Source organism: Rhipicephalus microplus, chromosome 5 (genome assembly GCF_043290135.1).
Source record: "Rhipicephalus microplus isolate Deutch F79 chromosome 5, USDA_Rmic, whole genome shotgun sequence".
Classification (NCBI taxonomy): domain Eukaryota; kingdom Metazoa; phylum Arthropoda; class Arachnida; order Ixodida; family Ixodidae; genus Rhipicephalus; species Rhipicephalus microplus.
This window is the reverse complement of record NC_134704.1, coordinates 124086315-124104714: the sequence shown is the minus strand read 5'-3', so window position 1 is coordinate 124104714 and position 18400 is coordinate 124086315. Positions and strand designations below refer to the sequence as shown.

The following is an 18400-nucleotide window of genomic DNA, read 5'->3' as shown; positions in this document are numbered from 1 at the left end:
GTCGCGTTTTTCTGACGCAAAGCTGTTGGGGCAGGCTTCGTGGCTCCCGCTAAATTCGAGAAATAGCGTCTCCAACGCAAAACAAAAACGAGCTTCGAGTTTTGCGTATGCGCAGTGGCTTCGACTCTTATTTCTTTTGGGCCTTTTGGGGCCCCTTTTCAAAACGTCCTAATGATTCCGAAATCGCATGATTGTTTTGTTCTACTGGGTCTTCTCTAAAACCTATCAAGCTGCGATTTCCGTTATCTGACACAGCTGAGTGGTATTGGAAGCTCTGTACACGCTCACTTCACTTCACTTTATTTTCCTTAAAGACCCCGCACTGGAGGTATTACATAAGGGGTGGGGTTAACACACATTTTTTTACAAAATAGTGGCTACATACATTTATTGAAAAACAGCAGATTTTAGTTTTACCGAAAATGATGATGAGCAGGTGGTTTCGACGATATGGCGGGGCAGGCCGTTCCAGTCAACTGATGATCGACAAAAGAAAGATGCAGAAAATGTTGTAGTGCGGCTGCGTGGACGAGAAACTTGCAAGTGGTGCCCTGTGCGCAGCGATGTGCGCGGTGGCGGGGCCAAAATATATGGGGCATGATGAAGCGAGCTGTAGAAAAAAAACGCTAAAAGGAAAGCACGTACTTAAAATGTTGAACGCGCAGTACGCAACTATCAAGCGATTCAGACATATGTTTGAAAGACAACTTTCGAGGGGGGATCACTAGAGAGGGGTGTCCTTCACAGCGCGCGCAAAAGTAAGGTTAAGGCCCCTTGCCCTGCCGTGATTCACGCCACTCTACTATGGAATACGCAAAGCAATGAAGGGAACATGAATAAAAAACAAACAAGTCGCATTGAAACTTGAAGTCGTTTTCCATAAATCAGTCAAATACTCTGTCTTCGAGTAATTTCATAAGAGGAAAAAAAGCAAGCATGAGAACTTTGACGTCACAGTTTTTTTTTTGTTTTATTCTTTGTTGTTTCAGAAGCTTGGTTTCAGAGCTCTTGTCCCAAAGACTGTCGCAGAATAAACGCCATCCATCAAATTGCAAGTTGACCATTGTTGGCAAAATAAAGCCTGTTTCTAATAGGGAGGATAATGACACCGAACACGAATTCTTGGGCGAGCAACGCAATGCATTGTGTCACCACAGACGCCTACAGAACAACGAGGTATGAATAGCATATCGCGTTCCGAGCAGACAGCGGCGCGGCGTCGAATTCGACCGCGGTATGCACGAACAGCTGTTCCGCCAGCGAGCGGCTAGCGAGGAAAACGCGAGATGTGAAGGGCGGGTTAGAAGCACAAAATATTAAAAACAACAGGTGGAGCAAATCCGACCGACTCCTCGAGTAAGTCAAGTTTATGGGAACGGAAGTCACGTTCCCGCAAACGACACGATCCCGCGAAGTGCCGGTGCGATGCACGGAACATTTCTGCGTCGTTCGCGGGCGTCTGCGAATGCGGGAGGCGGTTCGAATTTCCCGGACGGCTGACTGACAGGGGCGGCTGGCTACGAGAGAAGCAATGGCCGCGGCGATGGCGGCTCGCCGCGCGAGAGTCGTCTGCTAGAACGCGCGCCGCGACGTCGAGCATTCTAAGATTGCAGCAGTACGTCGGCAGCTCGGTTAAGGAAGATGTGCACCAAGATGTTTTGTTGTGACTCACCGGTGGGCTGTCGCAGCTGGTTCAGGGGTCGCGGCCCAGTAGCCTGCCCCAGTGACGAACCAGATCGATAAACCGCGGTCCCCTCTCTCCGGCCGCCGCCGCTGCTGCAGACGAAGCGGTATTTTTTTTTTTCGTCTTCTTTCGGACGCTTCTTTTGGTTATTATTTCGGCCTCCGTTGCCCGGATGCTGCAGTTGTGGCGCCTCGGTCGACCGGAAACTCGTTATACCTATGTATGTACCGGTGGCGCCTTTCGCGCGCACGGAATCGTCTGCTAGCGTTGCGGATGGACAGACTATACAAGCGATCCTGGAGCTTCGCTTGCGAAAGGTGCGAATTCACGCCAATATGTATGGGTTACTTTATCCAACGTGTTTTATAAATTTGGTAGATGATCTAACGTCATGCTGTTCTTTGCACACATCTATGGCTTCACGCACGATGGCATGGCCAACTTGAAAATTATGTTAAATGAACATAGTGACATGGAAAATGAAAATTTATTTCGCTATGTGTTGTCATCTGGTTCAAAGAAGACTTCGAGGATTTTCACATGGCGAATTTGAACAGAATGTTGCACTGCAGTGGCAACAATTTGAGCCAACTGTGCAATGAGAACAGGGTCTATTGTCTTAAATGCGAATGCATTTCTAAGTCGGGATATGTGAGGCATCCGGCGTTGTCCGCGGTGTCCACGGCACCACTCTCACTTTCAGCTCTCATTCCCTCTCCTGTAGCAACAACTGCGAGCGCGCGCGCTTATCCTCACCCTTAGCAATCGCCGCATGTGGTGCGAGTGAGTGTAGGAGAGGGTAGACGCAGTGCTTAGCCACTCCTCTCGCTGCTCGCTCTCTCTCCTCCCTGTGGCCCTCTTTCCCGTCCGCTCGCGACTCACTCTCGACCGTTCGCTGGCTGGGTGCTCTCAAAAACGTCCGGAAAGGTGTGCTCGAGACGGTGCTGTGCAACGCCAACGCCGACCTGAGAACGTTGTTTGCTTTGTTCACTTCATAGTATTTTTAAACGCGCACGCTAGTTAAAAGAGCTCGAAACGCATACCGCGTTTCTCGTGACAGATAAACGCACTGTGCAGTGAACGGCGCAATTAGCAGCACGGGCTAAAAAAAATTGCCCGCAGCTTCCCTCGGGGGAACACTGAGGAGGATGCGGAGCATATAACTGGGGTGGATCGAACCAAAGACGATCACACACCTTGCAGGTGTGGCCGAAGCTTCGGTCGAGGAAGTCGCGCTTGAAGCGAGCGTTGGGCGTGGCATACTGCTTGGCGCGCCACGCCGCTACCTCGGCGCGCTTGCGCTCGCGGGCAGCATCGGGATCGGCCTCTCGTCGCCGACGCTTGCACTCGGCTTCCCGTTTTCGAAAGACCGGGTCCTCTTGTCGACGCTTACGTTTCAAAGCGGCCGAATCCGGTGCTGCTGCTCGACGCTGACGTCTCTCAGCGGCTTCACGTTCTCTAAGTTGAGCATCTTCCGCTCGACGCCGACGTTTACGTTCGGCGTCGCGAGCTTTTCTCCGCGGTGCCTTGTCTTCGGACGACGACTTGGTTGCGGTTCCGCCAACACTTTGGCCGGCGCTGGTCGAAGGGACGTCGATCATTGCGACCTCGGACGTCGACGCGCCGTACAAACCAACCGACGAGCGGCAACTGAGCGAGCGAGCACCGACCTTGAGTATATATACAGCGCGACGGCGCATGCACTGTCAGCTGTCGAATGTTCGAGAAGGGGGAGAAGCGCAACGGCGCATGCGCGCGCGTCAGCTGCCGATGTTTTCGAAGCGTGACGGCGCATGCGCGCTACATTATACAGCTAGCGAATGTTCGTGAAGAGGAGAAGCGCACGCGGTGTGTAGAGGAGGAAGGGTGCACAGATGGTGGAGGAGTGAAGCGCGCGCGGTGTGTAGAGGAGGAAGGGATGCACAGATGGTGGAAGAAGGAGGAGGAAGCTTGCGGACGGCGCCGCACTACAAGCCTCGAGTATTAGATGCTCCGCATCTAAAAAACATTATTTTCCAAACGCTGGGTTCTCACGTGCGAAACGCCGTTATGGACGCTACGCAATGTATTTGCCTTTCCTCACGATTCCATTCGTGAAGGTGGTGGAACTTTTCTTCACGTATGCAGTTTGGCAGTCTAGGCTGTTAAAGGGGCCCTGCAACACTTTTAGAGCATGGTCAAAAAATGCTGCCGATCGGTAGTAAAGGCTCCCGACCACACGCGAGATCGGTAGTAAAGGCTCCCGACAACACACAAATATTATAGCGCAGCACATGGCCTGGTATTCAAAATCAATTATCAAAGTCAGCTAAAAATTGCTTTATCTCCTCTCGATAAATCCCGCACTAAGCCCATAAATCACTCGTAGTAAGCCCATCTATCAGCCATTGGCTGATTTGAACATGGTGCGCTCGATCGTTACAGAGATGGCCGCAGCAGGCCGTCGCTTGTGCACGCGTGAGCGGGAGATCACACTGAAAAAGCCACGTATTCAAAGAAAAAAAAAGATAGAAGTGCTCAAGGTCACAAGGCGCGCTTGACGTTTTTTGTTTGCCCCTCCAATTTCCCCCCTCCCCCCCTGCTTAGCTTCCAGCGCTTTCATCAGGACGAAAGAAGAGAGAATGCGATTGCAGCGTGTGACAAATCTTTGTAAATCCACTCACACTGGACGGATTGTTAGAATTTTTGAGGCGTTGAATTTGTGAGGCAATACGGTTTTCTCGTGAATTATTTCTATGGTTACTCAAAAAAGTGTTTCAGGGCCCCTTTGAGGCGTGGTAAGCGTAGCAACACCACCCATTTTTTTCGGAAACGAGAAGGTGTTCTTGTGACCAAGTGTTCTCGCAGCAATGGTAACAGTGTAAATTGAGATCGACTCTAGCACATAAAGGCTTCGGTGCTATGTAAAAAAGTATCGCTTAAGAAACAATAAGCATGCATGGCGTTTTCATTTAGTCACTTTCAAGCATAACACGCCCAGAGGGGAGCTAGACAATACTGCGTGGTGTGTCTATAGTAAGTTCACACCTGAAATTGCAGACTAATGCCCTGAACATTACACAACTGGCAACACATTGCTTGTACTTCGTTAAAAAACGTGGAGTTTCGTGGTTTTGTCATGGTCTGCCATGGTAGACTACCAGGTACTCTAAATTATTAACCATTTTTTAGGGGCGAAGCTTTTTAAAGCGGCAACCATTCATCCCTCGTCGTACGTAACACGTGTTACGCTTTGACCTGCAAGGTGGTGCCGCTGGGAGATTTCTCCTGTGCGTTGTTGAACAATAAAAAAAATTCGCAGCGTGCGCATTAACTAAAAGCCGAATTCTTTTGTCTCTCATTCCCCATTAACAGCCATTGGCATGTACATTGAGCACTATCAGACAAGAGAGGGTTGCTACGTTATAATGGCTTGGTGTAAGCTTTTTGGTTTTAGAAAGGTTTAGCAAGCGTTGAGCCGCAGTGCCATGAATGCAGAGAACTAGTATATACCATGAACTCGAGGTGGTTAAAGGTGGGAAGTGGACCCGAAGCGCAAGCCGTAAGAAAGTGTGCGTGTGCCACCTCTCGTTTAGTCCTTGGAATGTCCGCTGGATGGCGGTGCTTCTATATGGGGAATATATGATGAAAAGATGTGAGATGGTGGTACTTGGAGTGTTGACTAGATGGACGAAGGGACACACAGACAGATGCATGGACGGACGCACGGATGGCAGTACGGACGAATGGACGCATGGTCGGACGCAGGGGCGGATGCATGGACGAAAGCAGGGACGGACGCACGGATGGACGCGCAGACGCACGAACAGACGCACGCATGGACGGGCGGATGGACGGTCACACAGACGGACGCATGGACGGACGGATGCTTCACCCCACTCTCCATTATTCATGCCGTGGATATGCTGCCATTTTTTGTGTTGTGGTGAGGTGATGTACAATTGTGAAAATGTGAATGTACTCTGAATACTGATTCGTAACACATGATTCACGCTCTGTACATAATGTAAACAATTTTTTTTTCTGAACAGCAAGCACGCCTGCGCATGCGGCATACGTTATTCTGAAGATTTGGTATGTTCCGCTGAGATGTTATTGATGTTCACCGTTCGTGATAATAAACCTTTTGAAACAACCTTCGCTTGTAAATATCCCGGCGTTAACAATTTATTTTCCAAACAGCCTCCCACACTTTAATGTGGACAAGAGCAGCTGTTACATAAGCTCTTCTAAATAAATGAGAGCGCTGTAACACAGTGAATCATTGTATGTCTTGTTAGCACACTTTTGCAAAAAAAAAAAAAGTCATGATGAACACGAATGGTACCGAAAGTCTCGAATTGTACAATATGTATAGGACGATCTCAAATAAAAATTACACCGCCTCCCGCTAAAGGGAAGCATCTGTAGATGTGAAGCTGCGGGTGCTAAAGTTTACACTGGCGGCAGCATTGCGGAAGAAAAAAAACCTAGGGAGGCGGAAATCATGCAGTGATGGTCCAGTGTTTATTACTGGAACATGCCTATCACGGCTAATGGTCAATGAGATACAGGAGGCTTCGGTTGGACCCAGAGACACGCAGTCCGATTTTAGTTGAGAGTCCACCCTGTCGTTCGTCTCGTGTCGCATTTGATGCACCTAAGCCGAGCAGATTGGCTTAACGTCTGGAGCGCCTGCCCTCGCTTGCCTGTGAACGCCACCGTATCTGAAAGGGCTATTCGTCTGCGCGAACGAGCCAAGCGACAACGACGCGCTAGCGTTGGCTGTCAGGTGCATGTCCACAAAAGACAGCAGTGGAGCGACGCGCCGGCATCAGGAGCTTAGGCCTAGCCACGTATATGCGTTGCAGCGCGCCAGCGTAGCACGTAGAAGCGGCGGTGCCTCCTCTCCTGGAGAAGGCAGACGGCTTCTTGAAGCTCGACGTAGCACAGCGCTGAGTCAAGAAACCATGCGCTGAAACGCACGTCTGTGGTCGGGCCTTTAGACACCAACCGCTCGGATCAGTGCACATCATAAAAATAGCAGCGAGGTAGTGTCTGATGTTTTTTCCTGTGTTCTTTTTACCCAAGCATACCTCAGTATTTTGTTATTTTTTGTATACTTTTTTTTTGCAATAGCGATGAGAAATGGCAAATAAAGTCTAATTGGTATGTATAGCATTACGATTGTTGTGTATATATTTGCATACTAGAAATAATGCTTTATTATTGCTGTATGTATGTGTTACAGTGTTTGCACATGTACCTTCTGTATTTTCTAATTTGTATTTGTATATTTTTGTATTTTTCATTTGTATACTGCAAAATGATTATGACGGCCTGCCTGCCTCACTGCATCTGGGGCAAAGGCCCTTTGTTAGCCTTTTAGCCTTTTGCCTTCGCGCCATTTTCTGTACTGGCCCAGAAAGAAAGAAAAAAAAAAGGAAGACAGGAAGAAAGAAAGAAGGAAAGAAAGAAAATCGATAATAGTGAGAAAAAAATGCAAACGAATGTTTATTATGTTATATTATACCACGACAAGAACATAATACGGCAGATAAACAAAACTGCTAAAGTAATGCTTCGCCACCATGACCTGATTAGTCTCACCGATTCAAATCGGGTCACGAAATTCATAACGGTCCGTTCTTTCATTGGAAACAAAATCGAAACACAGCAATAAACAAAGCCACAAGTACTTTCTAAGCCACGAGCGCGAAGGCTAGCCAAATTTGTGTACCGTATACCCATTGTCACCACGGTGGCTGAACGATCGTTCCCTCAAATTTTAGGAAACTATATAACCTCGAAGTATTTCAACCAAAATGACCCAAAACCACTCTATGAGAGGTGCCGTAGTAGAGAGCTTCAGAAATTTCGACCACGTGGGGTTGTTTAACTTGCACCTAAATCTAAGCACACGGGCCTCAAGCATTTTCGCCCCTATCGAAAAAGCGGCCGCTACGGCAGGGATTCGATCCCTCGGCCTGCGGGTCAGCAGCCGAGTGCCTTATCAACCGCGGCGGGTGGAGATATAATAAGTGAAGGTGCTCGACTAACAGTGACGAGATGCAAAGCTATATGCTATTTCACGTGACGCCTGGTTGGCGGGCACGGCAGCGAAAAGTGCGTCAGCTGTGCTGACAACCACGTGGCCACCATTTTGAAGGCCGCCATATACCGGCGGCATACCCGCAGTACAGTCCGGCGGTTCCAACATGTGGACACAAATTACTGCGGGCATGTCGCTCTTGTTTTAATTTGGAGGGGGGGGGGGGGGCTTCGGAAGGTACAAAATTGACCATTTGTGAATCTGCTGCAGCCCATGGGCGATGCGTGCTCGGCTCGCTTGAGCGTCGTGTACGCCGAGAAATGAGACGCCGATGTTGAACAGCGATACACAGACAAAGTGGCTCTCTGCAGTGCTCGTTGACCCACTCATTCTGAGGAGCGAGGAGAGCGCATTTAACACCGGACTCGTTTCGAAGGTGAATGTCTGAGACCTAAAGGACTGCTTGGTGCACACGCCAAGTTCTGTGACGCACGAACGACTCAAAGCCAAGAAATATTTGTATGCTTGACTAATGGGTTTGTTCATGAACACTCGGTGATAAGTCACGGTGACTGCGTCGCTGCACGCGCAAAGGTAAGATAACCTGAAGTTATATCCCGTCTGTAAGCGCCAAAGTCGAGTTTGCCTATTAATTGGATACTATAGTGCAATGTTTTACGAACATTGCATGTTGAAGCTGTGGGCTTAACAGCGCCTTGAATTCACACGTGAAAACATTATTGCATAGGGCAGATTAGATTGCGGTAAAGTGCACACTGGAGTCAAATTTAGACGTGGTTGGCCGACCCACAGCTTTGATCAATCGAATGAAAAGTATCTGGAGCGATAAATTATTTACTAGACCATGTTTACAAGTCACTTGTGCTTTGATGCAAGTGTACTGAGTCAGGTCACTTTAACGAGAAAAACAAAAGTGTGTGCCTCTCACTTAGGCTCGTAGTGTACCACTGGTGTATTATTATGAATAGGCCGACGTTGAGTGCTCCGCCGTGTTTTAATTTTCGCAGACGTTTCTGCAAAAGCATTAAAACGTACTGTATTTACTGTGTTATTGCGATTTCTTTATTTTCGCGTTTCCTTCACGTCTGAATTACTCAAAGCTGTCAGAATCCTAACTCGACTTTGTTTTTCATCGCAGGTGAACCACTCTCAAGTACTCACCCCACACCTTTGTCAAAATCAGCCTGGCGAAGACGGCTGAATCATTCGCCACAACACTTCGTCGCAACCTCCAGTGTACGGCTACATTGACCGCGAAGAACGCTCGGCAAGGAATAAACCTTTTTTACGTTTTCAGGCTCGTCACCCTTCCATTTTGTGCGATGGCTGCGCACAAATGCGGCACGATCAAACGTGATAACAGACGGTGGGCACAAAAAACGGCTCAACTTTAGTATCAGGCCGAAGCCCACACAGTGTACATGACCCTAATCATGGCAGCCGTAAGCAGTGGCTGCCCCACATTACTTGCGTGTTGCGCGGATATGCCGAGGCGTATACTGCGGCAGCATGGCATTGCTCGGAGGTGAATACCACCTACACAAAATCGACGATTTTATATATACTCCGGGTCAACCGGATCCTCCGTGAAGACCTCATCAGTATTCAAGTCGATGAAGCTAGAGCGCTTATTCTCCTTCACGAGTGGAGGGTTTGTTATAAGATGTCTAATATATTGATGTCTATAAGCACAATAATTTTCGAATTATGAACTCAACATTAGCTTATATGAACCTTCGAATACTAATAAGGAGTCGTGCGAGTCCAATGACACCTTACAACCCCGTAAACCTCGACAAGCCGATTGCGACAAAACACCGTATATAAAGGAAGTTGGCTGTTCGCAAGAAAATGCGTTGATACAGTTTAGACATGCATATATTTTTTTCATCTTGAGCGGAAGAGAAAACGGATAATTGAATGAACAGTCCAAGACGTCGACCACAAGAGAATAAGTATAATAAGACGTTTCGGCCCCCAAAACAGGATCCTTGCTCCTATTCTTCGATTCACAGTCTTCGTGATTGTGAATCACAATCTTCGAGATGGTGAATCAAAGATTTTGTGAACAAGGTGCTTGTTCTGGGTGCCTAAATGTCTTATAAAATTACCAATCCTCTTCTGCTCGGCGTCCTCGTCTATTCATTCAATGGTTCTTCCCGACCAGTGGGTTATTCACTGAAGCCCCGATTGTAGAAAGGTATCAGTGGTACTTGCCTCCTCGTAGCACATTGGTCGCCCATATCGAGAGTCGCCGAACCGTTCCCATGTTATTTGGTATTCCCAGGAATCAGTCGGCGCACTCGGAGAAACAGACGCGAGTGTGCACAGTTCAAGAAGTAAGCACTCTCGACGCACGCGTCGTGCGCACAGGAATGGTCGGAAAAAAAGAAAACATGCGCGTAGAGACAACGGCAAGTGTTGATCGGAGAGAAGGTCGGAAAGACGACCCGCGACCTTTGAGTCTCGGCAGGAGGGCCCACATCGGTGTTCTTGGAGGAGGCATTTTTCTCCAGCGCACATCGCTGTTGATTCCGTTGAGCTTTGGCAGCGTGCATGTTTCACTGATCGACGATGGCTCACTTCTACAAGCCACATATCACTCGCGTCAGTGTTGGATTATATACAGGGTGTTTCAAGAAATGTGTCCCCTTTTAGTGAAAAATTACCGAAAGGAGGCATACATGCGTGCTATCTGCGGTCGAATCAAATGGACGAATTCAAATCCTTCCTGCGAATAGTACATACCCACTTTAAAATTTCTGAAAGGTGCTCAGTGATAATAACCGCGGGGCGATGAAATTAGGCTAACTTGGCAATGGAAACTGTAAGCGATGCCCCAAGTGCGCATCTACAAATTACTTCGAGAACGGCCTCGATGATGACACTAACTTTTCCTAAATTCTGTGGTAAAACCGATGCCAAAGCACCTAAGTGCCACAAGGAGACGACTACCACGATGCATGCACTGGTCAAAACAGCGGTTACGGAGGTGCAGTTCTTCCCCGTTTGTCGACGCATGTAAGTACGTCATGCGTGATATTATTGCAAGTGCGGCCCATGCATCTACACAATGAAGTCAGTTGATCTAACGACGCTCCCTCATTTTGGCCATGCCCCGCCGCGGTGGTCTAGTGGCTAAGGCACTTGGCTGCTGACCCGCATGTCGCGGAATCGAATCCCGACTGCGGCGGCTGCATTTCCGATGGAGGCGGAAAGGTTGTAGGCCCGTGTACTCAGATTTGTGTGCACGATAAAGAACCCCAGGTGGTGAAATTTCCGGAGCCCTCCATCATAACCATATGGTGGTTTTGGGACCTTAAACCCCACATATCGATCAATCAAATCATTTTGGCCGACTCAGAAGGATACGACAGTTGCGCTCTTCGAAATTCCGATTTTAGTGTATCCGCAAAATTTGGGGAGAATTTAACTACTTCGCAGTTATTACTAGAGGCTCATTACTCGAAATCTGAACGCTGCAAGTGAAGCTTAGCATGAAATACTTTCATTGTTCTATTTGACACAATCACCCTAATTCACTGATTGAGATTCTTTAATTCAAGCTTCCTAATTATGTCTCATGTGATGCCTTCAACCATCCTAATATACCTGCCACTACAGAAAAATCAGCTATGAACACCGCGAATAAATACCACATTTTATGGTTATTTAAGGATATTGGACATATTTCCTTAAACACCCCATATATATATATATATATATATATATATATATATATATATATATATATATATATATATATATATATATATATATGTGACGTATGAAGTGATGGTTGGTAGAGGCAGAGGAAGAAGATGAGCTTATGGAATAAACATGGGGTATGAGCCAGGCCACGTCTCCCAGTCATCATAGCGTCACATGAGTCGGCGGGATGAAGACCTGGCGGCCACTTCATCAACCGGCCACCATCTTTGAACGTCTCAGCAAGACACAGTGACCGAACGGGGACCACAAAAGTACATCCCAACTCTACACCAAGACCAGCATCATGACAGCACCATCAGACGACCTTGACATCCCCAAGTACACCGGATCAGCGGACGATGGACCCGTACAGGACTGGTTTAACCTATTCGAGCTCCACGCTGCCGCTGCATCCTGGTCGGAACGGGAGATGATCACAAACTTCACTGACTACATCTCAGGTGAGGCTTTTAAGTTTTACCTCACCCACATCTTTGAAAATGACGAATCATGGCCAAAAATCAAAGAGGAGATGATTACCCGTTTTAACGACTATGACCAAGACCTGCTCAATGCCAACCATCTAGAGACAACCGCACATTATCGTCAATTCCTTAAGCAGTCCTCAACCATTCGAAAGCCCAGCGCGAATCGACAACTGCCTCAAGACGAAGTGGCACATGAGTTTACTTACAGAAGGCGATGCGTATATTGGGAAAAACCTAACCGTCAAGCGCGCCTCTCTTCTGCGCGAAAGGCAGCATTTCCGAAGTCATCGCTTCAGCATATGACCCGAGACGTTGCTCAACCACCTGATGCCCTTCACTCTTCATCTCGCATACGTGGTCCGCCACCTGGGTTTTCGTCACGCGGTTCTTCAAGCGCTCCTATCGCTCACCATTCGCCTCATAAGGACGCCGCGACCTCGGTAGACGACCTAACGCTTCACGAAAATGCCCTGTCAAGCCATGCTCTTTCCGGACATGTTCATTAACCACCATGCGGTGCACACACTCTAAAGAGTCCAAACAAAACAAAAGGCTCAGACGCATCGAACGTCGCAAGCTACCAGGCGCAAGAACCACTCGCAGTGAACTGCGAAGAAGCCCCTGAAGAGCTTGATGTCGTTTCTGCGGCACCACAGACTTGCCAAAATCTGCCGTTGAAACCTAGTAATGCCACGTCAACTGTGGTATCCCCATACAGTGCTTACAGCTCCAAGAACCGAAAAAATGCAGAAGTAATACATACACCAAACCTCGCACTCAACGGTCTGTCCGAAGCATCCATACTGGAACACCTTACCGAAGTCTTTGAATAGCATAATGATGGCACATTACCAACTATGCCCGATAAGCAAGACACCAGCTCACCATGCATCAGCAGTCTACAGGACGCGTCTAACCTCGAAGGAAATGAATGCCCGATTCCAGAAGGGGCGCCACTACAGCCATCTCCTGAGCCGCACCAGCAAAGCAAGCAAAACGAAGTTCACAAACTCAGATAACAACGGCAGAGACTGCAACGAGGGCATCGGTCAACGCCAAATTAAATGGAAGTGCGTTCACCAGTTGAAGAACATCGAAAAATAAGTTCTAAAACGGGCTCTCGCTGATCCAGCCCCGAAACGCATCGTATGGGCTCCTGGCCATCAGGGCTTACGAGGTAATGAGGCCGCTGACGTGGCCGCCCGAGCGCTTACCCACCGGGCTCCTCACCTTGGCTCTTATGACTCAGAGGCCAATACACCGCTGCTGCGCTTCAAAGAAATTCTGATCTATTATCGCGACACTCACCGCATTTACCCGGCTCCTGCAAAGGGGCTGAGTAAGGCGGAAGAGCGAACTCTAAGGCGTCTGCAGACAGGTACTCTACTCTGTCCTGCAATCCTAAAACATTTCGATGCGAACACAGATGGGCGGTGCCCACACTGTGGGGAGACGTGTGATATCTTCTACATGGTATGGGCATGTCCGAAAAATCCCCACCTACCCCCTTCCCCTTCCCGAGAGGCATGGGAGACTACCCTCCTCAACTGCTCATCACCAGAGTCTCAACGGGCTCTGGTGAGACGGGTGCGAGTAGGGGCCTCGTCATGCGGTGTCCCGGACTAAGGACGCCGACCATGTAGCGGGGTCATGCTTTGGCCCTGTACCTCTCTCTTTTATAATAAATGTTTTTCATCATCATCATCGAAAAATAAGATCCCCAAACCAACAAGGCGTCAGACACTTTCGGACAAAGAAAAGTCGCCAGAAACGCTCCCAGCGCCTGCTATTCCGCCGACTGCAACACCACAGGAAGCGCCGAGAAAGACGCGGAAGCACTGCTTGCAAACCGCAAGCACTCAGGCACTCCATCACAGTCTGTCGAGAAGCACGCAAGCAAGAAGCATCAGGATTGCACCATTCACGGCGAAAAATACAACCCCGACGACATCCGAGCTGCCGATGCAACAAGGCGTTCAAACCTTGGTCAGCCCGAACAAGAGTTCTAGCAGTACTGTCAGTATACACGTGTATCCCGCTCTGTCCGGAACGCAACAGTCGGCCTCGCCCACCAGAGTTGTTATAGAATTCACCGGACTGCTCCCTCGGGCTTGAAGATTTAAAGAGACTGTGGAACTCTGTCGGGACGTGATACTGCGACTTCGGACATTGTCTGTTTATTGGCTTCTTCAATTTTTGTAGGTTATAAATGGTGCCATCTTTCGGGGGGAGGGGGAATCGTGTGACGTATGAAGTGATGGTTGGTAGAGGAAGAGGAAGAAGATGAGCTTATGAGCTTATGGAATAAACATGGGGTATGAGCCAGGCCACGTCGCCAATACATCATAGCGTCATATATATATATATATATATATATATATATATAAAGCAGCCACTTCAAAAGTAACAATGCAATACAATTTGGTCGGAGCAGCGTTGATGAACAAGTACAAGTTATGAAGAATTAAACTACATGCATGAAATTGGTCACAGCCGATGCATTATTAATTTCATACAATCCTTAAAATGGGTAGAGAAATGGGTAGGAGGTCCGCTGTTACTTTATCCTCACCAGTGGCTTTGCCACTTTGCATTCCTTTTAAGGCTTTCATTACTTCCCCTGCCGTCACTGGTAGGATGTCGAATTACTGTGGGCAAATATTGCTTCTTACGATATCACCCTGGTTGTTTCAGCTTTTGTAAAGCTCTCTGTAGAATTCCTCCAGTATCTTTACCATATTGGTTATGACATTGTCTTCCTTGTCCCTTAATGCATACATCCGATGTTTGCCTATCTACAAATTTCCCTTCGAAGCTTTTAGGCTCCTGTAGCTTTTTACAGCCTGCTAGATTCTCTCCATGTTACACGTTCTGATGTCGGCTACCTTACGCCTATTGCTTAACTTTAAAAACTCCAGTAGCTCTATTTGGTCGGTTGCATTTGAGAATTTCGTGGTTTGTCATCGCTTAATGAGATTTTTAGTCTTCTCGGGTAGTTTGCCAGTGTCCTATCTAGTGACTGTACCCCCGACTTCCATCGCACACTTTCTAATGATACTAGTGAGATTTGAGTGACACTGTATTTATAAAATAAATACCACCCGACCGCGTATCAGTTTTCAACTTAACATTACTCGTACCTCGCCTGGCCATGCCAAACGCGCATTACTGGCGTACATTCGTTGAGAATAGCAACATCCATTAGAGCTGGTGAAGTAATTCGTCTAAAATAACACGGAGTAGCGGGGCGTATTGCTGTGAACGTATGTACACTACTTCTCGACTGGCATAAAGGTAAGCAACCCTTGCACGTGCTTTATGACGAACTTTGTGCATAGAGTGTGTCTATGGATAACACCACCTGTGACGTGACGCGAATGTTGATGTACAATTGAACCTGTCACGGTCCGTATCCTCCGTGGAACGCGTAGTCGTCGACTGAAATATCACTCGTGAATGACGAAAGGAGCGTGATTAGCGTTGTCGTTTTCCGCAGGTTCTATTCACTGAGCGGCTGGGCACACAATCCATTAGCAACACGTGATTGGCCTTTCTCTGGCTGGATTGATGCGATTCAGTCTCTCAGCGCGCACACCGCGAGTGACGTAAGTATTTCATCATGATGAATATGAGGAATTTTCCGAAGGCGAGACATTAAATTTAAGTCGTCGTGTCTCGAATCCGATGCAATGAACCGCAATGCCGCGAGCGCGTGCTTCATCAGGCGGAAAACACATTTCGCGCGTGCAATCAAAACGCCTTTTCCACGATTCTTATGCGTCGCCCGAGAAGCGTATAAAAAACGTTTATTAAAGATTGGCCGCGTATCTACGCGCTTCGCTGCAAATTTCATCAAAAGACAATAGTCTTCTGCCAGCCAAGTGGCCATTTATACTTTGCCTTGCCTCAGGCAGCGCCTCTTTTATGTTAAATCGGCTGCGTTTGGCTGACATTCATACAACAGAGGAGGTGCTGCGTGCGATATTGACTCCATCTAGCAGTGACGCCGGGAAACATGAGCTTGTGCAGAACTCACGGCCACTGCCAGGTGGCAGGACCACATAGTGAACAGAGCACTTTTTTTTTGTGTGTGTGCATAGCGTCACATCTTCCGCGCAGCATAAGAAACACTAGGGTCTTTAGAATTACGTATCTATGTAATTTCTAGTAAAGAAGCAACCTACCGAATACGTAAGTATTGATGTTGCACCTCATATATGCGTAATTGCTTTTTGATCGACAATTCCCAGAGGTATGAAGGCAGCCAGCAATTCAAGATGGCTGGGCGTTCAGGAAGTGCCTAAACTTGGGCCGGATAGCGTAATCGTGAGCGACAAACATACATGCAGACCAAAATTTCTGAGCTAAGTGTCACAAGAAAGACTATTGTAGTATCGTCTTTAAAAAAAGAAATAAGTTTGAGAAGCAGATGGGTAGGGTCCCTATAGTTTAGGGCTCCACTGGCCTCAACGGCCCGCCATGCTTCGTCGAGCAGCGTCACATGGGCCTCTTTTTTTCTAGCTGGCCAGCAAGGTCTCCCACATCACCGCTCTGAACGTTTCCGTCGGAATCTGAGGCGTGTTAATTTTGGGTGTCCTTACTTCGCATTCCCGCGTAATGCGAGCGAGAGTTGGCTGACCTCCACAGAACGGGGAAAGCGCTGGCACGCACGGTTGGGTGGATGTCATGTTTCAACTACGACTTCTTTCGTGAAATCAAGCTCGCGAAAATGTTCGGCACGTACTCACTACCCCGACAAAGCGTGCTCTAGTGGCTTGAGTCGTATTGACGACGATAGTTGGCACAAGTTATTTTACGCGGTAATATTTATTTTCTTTTTTCTTAAGGAAGAAGGATTTGGTGAATGGGCTGGAGAGAGATTGGTATCGGAAAAGAAGGGAAGGCGTCGACGATGAAGGAAGCTTATTAATTAATAAGCTTCGAGCTGTTTGATGCTCTGAAAGGTATGCTAAAACAAGGTTTGTGAAAGGGCTAGCAGTTGTTCCATGATGACGGGGACGGTGAAGATTCGGGCACAAAAAGCTAAAAACTGACGATGACTGGTGCAACGCACCAGTCCATTGTTTCTTGTGTTCATCTCTGATTATGTGCGCGAGTATTTGTGCAAATTATTACTGATTGTCATGTTAATATATACAATTTTATCTGCCAGAATCTCTATATGGTGAATAAATGCGCCGTAGTGGAGGACTCCATAAACGCTGACCAACTTGTGTAATTGAACTCTGTAACGTTCACTAAAATTGCACAGTACACAGGCGTTTAGAATTTTACTTCCACCGAAATGTGACCTCCGCGAGTCGAACCCACGATCTTTGGGTCGGCAGCCGAGCACATTATTGAGCACAATTGCAAACCATTATTGAATGGTACAAGCCCAAAATGAAGCCGGGTGCATGGGGTTGTAGCACCGGGAGGTATTTGTGTATTCGTATTTTTGTTGGTTGGTAGAGTGGTGTAGAGAACGTGCGCTAGGGAGAGAGGACATGGATAACGAGCACCCCAATGATGCAAATACGTCTGCATTTTTATTTCAGCATTCTTGCCGTGAAACAAGCTAGCAGTTGCCATGAGGCATGTGAATAATGAATGAAAGTTGTACAAACTGTGCTCCTCGTGAGAAAGCCTCAAGGACTCTGATGCACGAGGGCCTCTGCAAACTCTATTTCTCGTCACCTGACGGTTGTATTTCCAAGGTAGGTCCGGACACGCAACTATTGTTTTTTTTTTACATCAACACGAAAGTGCTTTATGCCGGGGTGGAATAAAACATTAGTGACGCACTTCTGTCACGGATTGGACGTTATAGAATTAACGCTACCAAATGAGAAAGGAAAAAAAGCATTGATGTTAAAAAGTTTCCCCCGCCGGCCATCAAACCACAGACTTTTTGTGAAACGACGAACATCGTTGGGCACTCCACCGATGAACAAGCCTTATATCTTTCACATATTCTTTCTCACTCTGTGCTCTCTTTCACATATTCTCTCTCGCTATGCGCTCTCTGTTGGTGATTGCGCGCAGTCTCGGAGGCCACGGTTAAAGCTTCTCAATATCAGTGAAAAACCTTAATCGAGCTAGCATGGGAGAGTTGCCGACGCAGTTATATTTGCCTTTCGCTTCATCTTAGCGCGCTTGACAGCTTGTTGTTGAAGTCGTGCTGCTTCCACAAGCAACAACGATGTTTCACCGTCGACTGCTTCGAGTGCAGTAGTATACCGGCTCATTCAATAAAACTACTGGAGCAAACAGTACAGCAAGGCGACGATGTCGACGTGCGAATGTGGCGCCTTGGTGGAGCGAAAGTGAGGCCACCAGGACGTTGAACGCCGGCGCGCGTTGGCGGCTCAGGCTACGAACCTTTGTGTCCCGCGTTGCTAAAGCGTAGGGTTTTAAGTGTGAATACACTTTATAAGCGACCCCAAACCATCCACCGCCGTCGGC

The 18400-nt window shown here is 47.8% G+C and overlaps 1 protein-coding gene across 4 annotated transcripts in view; it reads right to left on the bottom strand.

Annotated features, from left to right (window-relative positions):
- Positions 1-18400, bottom strand: part of LOC142761612 (prestin-like) — a 253597-nt gene that overhangs the window by 90236 nt on the left and 144961 nt on the right. Inside the window, exon 1 of one of the 4 annotated variants that reach the window (XM_075895901.1) lies at positions 9954-10102. The exons of the other annotated variants lie outside the window; for them this stretch is intronic. Within the exon in view, the coding sequence (XP_075752016.1) occupies positions 9954-10005 (52 nt within the window). The 5' untranslated portion in view covers positions 10006-10102. Of the gene's footprint in view, positions 1-9953; positions 10103-18400 lie in introns of those variants that run through there. 4 annotated transcript variants of the gene reach the window in all.